This window comes from Uranotaenia lowii, chromosome 2 (assembly GCF_029784155.1).
Source record: "Uranotaenia lowii strain MFRU-FL chromosome 2, ASM2978415v1, whole genome shotgun sequence".
Classification (NCBI taxonomy): Eukaryota; Metazoa; Arthropoda; class Insecta; order Diptera; family Culicidae; genus Uranotaenia; species Uranotaenia lowii.
In genome coordinates, this window is record NC_073692.1 from 396,252,558 (window position 1) to 396,262,373 (window position 9,816).

Below are 9,816 nucleotides of genomic sequence, written 5' to 3' on the forward strand. Positions count from 1 at the left end.
ATTTCGACATGTACGCACTTATGTGGAAATTCCGGAAAATTCACGGGGTAAGGGAAAATTCTGAGTACTACGTTTTGTTTCTAGTATCAAAACCAACATACCTAGTATAGTGGCTTAGTGCCGCATTTGTTTTTGTTGAACAAACTTTTCAAATTAAGTTAATATAGTGAAAAAGTCAATATTTCGACATGTACGCACTTATGTGGAAATTCCGGAAAATTCACGGGGTAAGGGAAAATTCTGAGTACTACGTTTTGTTTCTAGTATCAAAACCAACATACCTAGTATAGTGGCTTAGTGCCGCATTTGTTTTTGTTGAACAAACTTTTCAAATTAAGTTAATATAGTGAAAAAGTCAATATTTCGACATATATGCACTGTTGTGGAAATTCCGGAAAATTCACGGGGTAAGGGAAAATTCTGAGTACTACGTTTTGTTTCTAGTATCAAAACCAACATACCTAGTATAGTGGCTTAGTGCCGCATTTGTTTTTGTTGAACAAACTTTTCAAATTTGGTTAATATAGTGAAAAAGTCAATATTTCGACATATATGCATTGATGTGGAAATTCCGGAAAATTCACGGGGTAAGGGAAAATTCTGAGTACTACGTTTTGTTTCTAGTATCAAAACCAACATACCTAGTATAGTGGCTTAGTGCCGCATTTGTTTTTGTTGAACAAACTTTTCAAATTAAGTTAATATAGTGAAAAAGTCAATATTTCGACATATATGCATTGATGTGGAAATTCCGGAAAATTCACGGGGTAAGGGAGAATTCTGAGTACTACGTTTTGTTTCTAGTATCAAAACCAACATACCTAGTATAGTGGCTTAGTGCCGCATTTGTTTTTGTTGAACAAACTTTTCAAATTAAATTAATATAGTGAAAAAGTTAATATTTCGACATATATGCATTGATGTGGAAATTCCGTAAAATTCACGGGGTAAGGGAAAATTCTGAGTACTACGTTTTGTTTCTAGTATCAAAACCAACATACCTAGTATAGTAGCTTAGTGCCGCATTTGTTTTTGTTGAACAAACTTTTCAAATTAAGTTAATATAGTGAAAAAGTCAATATTTCGACATGTACGCACTTATGTGGAAATTCCGGAAAATTCACGGGGTAAGGGAAAATTCTGAGTACTACGTTTTGTTTCTAGTATCAAAACCAACATACCTAGTATAGTGGCTTAGTGCCGCATTTGTTTTTGTTGAACAAACTTTTCAAATTAAGTTAATATAGTGAAAAAGTCAATATTTCGACATGTACGCACTTATGTGGAAATTCCGGAAAATTCACGGGGTAAGGGAAAATTCTGAGTACTACGTTTTGTTTCTAGTATCAAAACCAACATACCTAGTATAGTGGCTTAGTGCCGCATTTGTTTTTGTTGAACAAACTTTTCAAATTAAGTTAATATAGTGAAAAAGTCAATATTTCGACATGTACGCACTTATGTGGAAATTCCGGAAAATTCACGGAGTAAGGGAAAATTCTGAGTACTACGTTTTGTTTCTAGTATCAAAACCAACATACCTAGTATAGTGGCTTAGTGCCGCATTTGTTTTTGTTGAACAAACTTTTCAAATTAAGTTAATATAGTGAAAAAGTCAATATTTCGACATGTACGCACTTATGTGGAAATTCCGGAAAATTCACGGGGTAAGGGAAAATTCTGAGTACTACGTTTTGTTTCTAGTATCAAAACCAACATACCTAGTATAGTGGCTTAGTGCCGCATTTGTTTTTGTTGAACAAACTTTTCAAATTAAGTTAATATAGTGAAAAAGTCAATATTTCGACATATATGCATTGATGTGGAAATTCCGGAAAATTCAAGGGGTAAGGGAAAATTCTGAGTACTACGTTCTGTTTCTAGTATCAAAACCAACATACCTAGTATAGTGGCTTAGTGCCGCATTTGTTTTTGTTGAACAAACTTTTCAAATTAAGTTAATATAGTGAAAAAGTCAATATTTCGACATATATGCATTGATGTGGAAATTCCGGAAAATTCACGGGGTAAGGGAAAATTCTGAGTACTACGTTTTGTTTCTAGTATCAAAACCAACATACCTAGTATAGTGGCTTAGTGCCGCATTTGTTTTTGTTGAACAAACTTTTCAAATTAAGTTAATATAGTGAAAAAGTCAATATTTCGACATGTACGCACTTATGTGGAAATTCCGGAAAATTCACGGGGTAAGGGAAAATTCTGAGTACTACGTTTTGTTTCTAGTATCAAAACCAACATACCTAGTATAGTGGCTTAGTGCCGCATTTGTTTTTGTTGAACAAACTTTTCAAATTAAGTTAATATAGTGAAAAAGTCAATATTTCGACATGTACGCACTTATGTGGAAATTCCGGAAAATTCACGGGGTAAGGGAAAATTCTGAGTACTACGTTTTGTTTCTAGTATCAAAACCAACATACCTAGTATAGTGGCTTAGTGCCGCATTTGTTTTTGTTGAACAAACTTTTCAAATTTAGTTAATATAGTGAAAAAGTCAATATTTCGACATATATGCATTGATGTGGAAATTCCGGAAAATTCACGGGGTAAGGGAAAATTCTGAGTACTACGTTTTGTTTCTAGTATCAAAACCAACATACCTAGTATAGTGGCTTAGTGCCGCATTTGTTTTTGTTGAACAAACTTTTCAAATTAAGTTAATATAGTGAAAAAGTCAATATTTCGACATATATGCACTGTTGTGGAAATTCCGGAAAATTCACGGAGTAAGGGAAAATTCTGAGTACTACGTTTTGTTTCTAGTATCAAAACCAACATACCTAGTATAGTGGCTTAGTGCCGCATTTGTTTTTGTTGAACAAACTTTTCAAATTAAGTTAATATAGTGAAAAAGTCAATATTTCGACATGTACGCACTTATGTGGAAATTCCGGAAAATTCACGGAGTAAGGGAAAATTCTGAGTACTACGTTTTGTTTCTAGTATCAAAACCAACATACCTAGTATAGTGGCTTAGTGCCGCATTTGTTTTTGTTGAACAAACTTTTCAAATTTGGTTAATATAGTGAAAAAGTCAATATTTCGACATGTACGCACTTATGTGGAAATTCCGGAAAATTCACGGGGTAAGGGAAAATTCTGAGTACTACGTTTTGTTTCTAGTATCAAAACCAACATACCTAGTATAGTGGCTTAGTGCCGCATTTGTTTTTGTTGAACAAACTTTTCAAATTTGGTTAATATAGTGAAAAAGTCAATATTTCGACATATATGCATTGATGTGGAAATTCCGGAAAATTCACGGGGTAAGGGAAAATTCTGAGTACTACGTTCTGTTTCTAGTATCAAAACCAACATACCTAGTATAGTGGCTTAGTGCCGCATTTGTTTTTGTTGAACAAACTTTTCAAATTAAGTTAATATAGTGAAAAAGTTAATATTTCGACATATATGCATTGATGTGGAAATTCCGTAAAATTCACGGGGTAAGGGAAAATTCTGAGTACTACGTTTTGTTTCTAGTATCAAAACCAACATACCTAGTATAGTAGCTTAGTGCCGCATTTGTTTTTGTTGAACAAACTTTTCAAATTAAGTTAATATAGTGAAAAAGTCAATATTTCGACATATATGCATTGATGTGGAAATTCCGGAAAATTCACGGGGTAAGGGAAAATTCTGAGTACTACGTTTTGTTTCTAGTATCAAAACCAACATACCTAGTATAGTGGCTTAGTGCCGCATTTGTTTTTGTTGAACAAACTTTTCAAATTAAGTTAATATAGTGAAAAAGTCAATATTTCGACATGTACGCACTTATGTGGAAATTCCGGAAAATTCACGGGGTAAGGGAAAATTCTGAGTACTACGTTTTGTTTCTAGTATCAAAACCAACATACCTAGTATAGTGGCTTAGTGCCGCATTTGTTTTTGTTGAACAAACTTTTCAAATTAAGTTAATATAGTGAAAAAGTCAATATTTCGACATGTACGCACTTATGTGGAAATTCCGGAAAATTCACGGGGTAAGGGAAAATTCTGAGTACTACGTTTTGTTTCTAGTATCAAAACCAACATACCTAGTATAGTGGCTTAGTGCCGCATTTGTTTTTGTTGAACAAACTTTTCAAATTAAGTTAATATAGTGAAAAAGTCAATATTTCGACATGTACGCACTTATGTGGAAATTCCGGAAAATTCACGGGGTAAGGGAAAATTCTGAGTACTACGTTTTGTTTCTAATATCAAAACCAACATACCTAGTATAGTGGCTTAGTGCCGCATTTGTTTTTGTTGAACAAACTTTTCAAATTTAGTTAATATAGTGAAAAAGTCAATATTTCGACATATATGCATTGATGTGGAAATTCCGGAAAATTCACGGGGTAAGGGAAAATTCTGAGTACTACGTTTTGTTTCTAGTATCAAAACCAACATACCTAGTATAGTGGCTTAGTGCCGCATTTGTTTTTGTTGAACAAACTTTTCAAATTAAGTTAATATAGTGAAAAAGTCAATATTTCGACATATATGCACTGTTGTGGAAATTCCGGAAAATTCACGGGGTAAGGGAAAATTCTGAGTACTACGTTTTGTTTCTAGTATCAAAACCAACATACCTAGTATAGTAGCTTAGTGCCGCATTTGTTTTTGTTGAACAAACTTTTCAAATTTGGTTAATATAGTGAAAAAGTCAATATTTCGACATGTACGCACTTATGTGGAAATTCCGGAAAATTCACGGGGTAAGGGAAAATTCTGAGTACTACGTTTTGTTTCTAGTATCAAAACCAACATACCTAGTATAGTAGCTTAGTGCCGCATTTGTTTTTGTTGAACAAACTTTTCAAATTTGGTTAATATAGTGAAAAAGTCAATATTTCGACATATATGCATTGATGTGGAAATTCCGGAAAATTCACGGGGTAAGGGAAAATTCTGAGTACTACGTTCTGTTTCTAGTATCAAAACCAACATACCTAGTATAGTGGCTTAGTGCCGCATTTGTTTTTGTTGAACAAACTTTTCAAATTAATTAATATAGTGAAAAAGTCAATATTTCGACATGTACGCACTTATGTGGAAATTCCGGAAAATTCACGGGGTAAGGGAAAATTCTGAGTACTTCGTTTTGTTTCTAGTATCAAAACCAACATACCTAGTATAGTGGCTTAGTGCCGCATTTGTTTTTGTTGAACAAACTTTTCAAATTAAGTTAATATAGTGAAAAAGTCAATATTTCGACATGTACGCACTTATGTGGAAATTCCGGAAAATTCACGGGGTAAGGGAAAATTCTGAGTACTACGTTTTGTTTCTAATATCAAAACCAACATACCTAGTATAGTGGCTTAGTGCCGCATTTGTTTTTGTTGAACAAACTTTTCAAATTTAGTTAATATAGTGAAAAAGTCAATATTTCGACATATATGCATTGATGTGGAAATTCCGGAAAATTCACGGGGTAAGGGAAAATTCTGAGTACTACGTTTTGTTTCTAGTATCAAAACCAACATACCTAGTATAGTGGCTTAGTGCCGCATTTGTTTTTTTTGAACAAACTTTTCAAATTAAGTTAATATAGTGAAAAAGTCAATATTTCGACATATATGCACTGTTGTGGAAATTCCGGAAAATTCACGGGGTAAGGGAAAATTCTGAGTACTACGTTTTGTTTCTAGTATCAAAACCAACATACCTAGTATAGTAGCTTAGTGCCGCATTTGTTTTTGTTGAACAAACTTTTCAAATTTGGTTAATATAGTGAAAAAGTCAATATTTCGACATATATGCATTGATGTGGAAATTCCGGAAAATTCACGGGGTAAGGGAAAATTCTGAGTACTACGTTCTGTTTCTAGTATCAAAACCAACATACCTAGTATAGTGGCTTAGTGCCGCATTTGTTTTTGTTGAACAAACTTTTCAAATTAAGTTAATATAGTGAAAAATTCAATATGTTGTCATGTTTGTTCTTATATAATGAATTTACGGGGAAATTGAATGTTATGAACGTTAATAAAGGATTTTGCGGTCTTTGTTCAGTTGTTGGCGTTTTTTCTAGTTCCCAAAAATGCTTAACATTGTTTAAATCGTTAATTTAGTTTAATTAAATTAGTTTTTCTTAACTGCCAATTCAAAAAAAAGTTCATTCATGTGTTCATTCTGTTCATTTTGCGTGCAAGTTTTGCTCGCGCCGGGTTGCCATTCCAGAAAAAATGAGAGATTGCTTGCGCTCTCTTTGCTTGCGCATTTAACACAGGTGCCTTCTCGCTCTCTTGGCACGGTACTCTCGCGTCTGTGTGGCACTCTTCTTCTCTCGTGAGTGCTCCGGGCGTCGTTGCTGGACATCGGCGTCGCGTGTTGGGAATCGCTCGCTGCTGCTGGCAACTTTCGTAGCGAACATACTCCCCCCGTTGGAATTCCTTTCCAACTCATTTGATGTTCTCCACGCTGCGGCGAAGAATCACTGCTGAGGCTGCAGGTGGACGTTGAGCTCTTGCCGTCTTGGAAGGACGAATCGCCTCGGGACATGATATCCGCCGGATTGTGCGCTGTGTTAATGTATCCCCATTGGTAATCTTCGGTAAGCCGAACGATTTCAGCCACTCGATTTCGATCATACACTGGTAGACGTTCCATGGGTTTCTTCAACCAAACCAACACAATTTGGCTATCGGACCATTGCTTGACAATCTCAATGTTCAGCTTCAGCGTTGGTATGACCTTTTTCACCAATTCAACCAACAGTTCAGCAGCACACAGTTCTATTTTTGGAACAGTGCTTTCTTCGAACAGTGCTACTTTCGATTTACTACATAGGAGATGTGCTATTGATCCCTCCCTTCCAATGCTGCGGAGATAAACACAAGCACCATACACATGTTTCGAGACATCCACGAACCCGTGTATCTCCATTCTTTTGGTCTCGGAAACTACGACACATCTTGGAATATCAAACTTGCCAAGCTGAGTTAACCACGTTTGAAACTCCTCCCATCGATGCAGCAAGTCACCGTTCACCGGATCATCCCAACCGATGTTGGCGGCCCACAGCGACTGCATAATCATCTTCGCTTCTACGATCACCGGTGACACAAGGCCCAATGCGTCGAACAACTTCGCTATTTGGGATAGCACCTTTCGATTTGTTGGCTGAAAATCATCCTTCGTTTGTTCAGGAGATTTGTGGAACAGAAATAAGTCTCCTTTCGGGTCCCACAGGAGTCCTAAGGCTTTAAAAACTTCATAGACACTGGAGTCTTGAATTGGCACCAAAGTCTCTCGGTCGGCGTCTGGAATTCCTTCAACACGGAGCTTCGCACTGCTGTCTTTCACTTCACGGCAGTGGCCCAGTGCTTGATATTCCTCTATGAATGCCGTGTACTGAGCCCTCAGCTCGGGATTTTGCAAAAGTCTTTTCTCCAGCATGAAGTTTCGCTTCAATATCAGAGATCGGGAGCCTTTCAAATGGCTCACTGATTCACGAAATGGCAGTTGAACCACAAATCGTCCATCTTCGTTGCGATGATAGGTTCGTTGGGACTGTTCTTCGAAGCGTTCCTCTTCAGTTGTAACCGTCTCTGGTTCAGTTAACTCCTCCTGGTGGAAAAAGCGCTTGAGGCAGACCTCCAAGCTGTCAGCCACAGCAAAGTTAGCGCATAGTGCACCACCTCCGTCGTCCTCTTCGTAAGAACCAATAACGACCCATCCGAATTGAGTCTCTAGCAAGATGGGTAGTTTTTCGGCGAGGTGCATCTGTCTTCGCAACATAATAGCATGGAAGTGTTCAGCTCCAATCAGCATCTCAACATCGTCGGGCTCATTAAATCTCGGGTCAGCCAGTACCATACCGGCTGGCAAATGCCAAGAATCCACATTGACCTTGGTGGAGGGTATAGTTCCCGTCACTCGTGGTGTGACCAGACAGTTCACAATGGCGTCAAAATCGTTGTAGTTCGAAGACATTCGGACTGCAACTCGATGACGTATCTGGGATCGAGTTCCCCCTATGCCGACCACAGGAATATTCGTCGGGTACTTGGGTAGGTTCAGCTTTCGCACCAAGGATTCCGTCAGTAGATTGATCTGCGAGCCAGAGTCCAATAACGCTCGCACCTTATGAATTTTACCTCCTCTCGATTGAAGATTAACCAATGCAGTCATCAGGAAGATCTGCTTGCTAGGCTGACGATTAACGCTGGAACACGACGCGTTGACTGGTCGCTCTGTTACGTCAAGCCCCTGTCGCTCCTCGACTGGCTTTGATGGTTCGTTTTTCTTCGCTGGCGTTTCATCTCGAACAAAATGAAGAAGAGTATGATGCCTTCTAAAACACTTTCCACAAACACCTTTGCTGGGACAATAAATTATTTGATGCCCATTCTGAAGACAGTTGTAGCACAGTTTCATCTGTCTGAGCTTTCTTCGTCGCTTCTGAACATCCATTCCTACGAATAATGGGCATTTGTCGTTTTTATGCTGGCCATTACAGAAGTCGCATGCATTTTCCGATGTTGCTATTGCTGCATGCGATGATTTCGAGGCTCCTCCTTTGAACGGTGCAAACTTTGAAGTCTTGGACGTTCCAGCTGTTGTGGCGGTCTCACAGCGCTCCAATATCACAACTCGCTGTCTCAAGAACTCTATCATGTTTTCATATTGTGGCAGCTCCGTTTGATCAAATGAGGCTTCCCACAACTCACGGGTTTGATCATCCAGTGCACGTGTCAGCAATGTCACCACGAACATTTGCGACATACCAGTCAGAGGTTGGTCTAGCTTGACTAGGTTGTCGATGTGTCGAGTACACTCGTCCACCAGATTCCGCAGCTCTTTGGAACTTTTCCTTTGAACCTTCGTCATGTTCAGGAGGCCCAGAATGTGACTTTCCAATATGAGGCGCTTGTTTCCAAAACGTTGCTCCAATATTTCCCACGCGCGCTCGTAGTGGTTGTTTTGAAGCGTCTCAATATCTATAACCCCTGCAGCATCTTCCTTGAGCGAATTTTCCAGATGGTATAGCTTAACAGCATCTGAATCATTAGTTCGCTCTATAAGGTCCTGGAACATGGCCTTGAAGCGTGGCCATGCTTCATAGCGACCATCAAATGTGGGTAACGGCGCACGGTAGGCTTGTGTGTTAACTATCACTTGACCTGGCATCGGCGCGGCAACGGGGTGGGCTGGGGCTCGCTGATTGTCTCTTTGCAGCGCAGCCATCAAGGTCTCGATCTTTATTGCGGCCTCGTTGTAGGTTGCTTCAAAGTCGATAAATTTCTCCTCCTGTGCCTCAGCGTCTTCGGGTACGGCTTCAATGATGACATTATGAATCTCGTTTTATTCATCGTACACCACTTGAAGGTTTCTGGCATGAACCCTCAGAGCTGGCAAGGAAAGTGTTCCTTCATCCGATTCCAGAATATTCAGTAATCGGGTCACCTTTGCCTTGACCCGGCCACGTCGGATATTGAGCTTCGAAATTTCTTCGGGCCTTTCCATTTTCTGGTTGGGAGTGCGAGGTAGCATCTCCGTAACCGCAGACTCCTTTCCAAACACTCACGAATGTGTTCTATATTCGTCACAGTAGAACACGTAAGAATTCGCCGGCGCACGATATCACACGTATACTAATCGGCGACCGCGACGAAAACCGTAACTAAAACTTTCGCACCGCGACGTGGTTCTCTCCAACGACGGCGGGTAAATCGCGAATGTCACGTTGTCCGAGCCACGTGACACGCTCGGTTCGCGTTGTCAGCCACGCGAAACGCTTCTTCACCAGTCCCGATCCGGTTCGAAGGACCAAATGTTTTTTAACGTGTGACTCACACG

At 39.0% G+C, this 9,816-nt stretch overlaps 1 protein-coding gene across 1 annotated transcript; it reads right to left on the reverse strand.

The window, feature by feature from the left end:
• Positions 1-6,235: 6,235 nt before the first annotated feature.
• Positions 6,236-9,204, reverse strand: LOC129743309 (uncharacterized). Its single transcript, XM_055735295.1, has 2 exons — positions 6,417-9,204; positions 6,236-6,372 (listed from the first exon to the last, which is right to left on the reverse strand). The coding sequence occupies exons 1-2, from the start codon at positions 9,202-9,204 to the stop codon at positions 6,236-6,238; spliced, it is 2,925 nt and encodes a 974-aa protein (XP_055591270.1).
• Between the last annotated feature and the right edge of the window lie 612 nt (positions 9,205-9,816).

Excerpts from the sequence above, each read along its gene's own strand:
- LOC129743309 (XM_055735295.1), bottom strand. The coding sequence starts at position 9,204 with ATGGCTGCGCTGCAAAGAGACAATCAGCGAGCCCCAGCCCACCCCGTT. Across the intron at positions 6,373-6,416 it reads GCGTGGAGAACATCAAATGA|TTGCCAGCAGCAGCGAGCGA; the intron begins GTTGGAAAGGAA and ends TCGCTACGAAAG.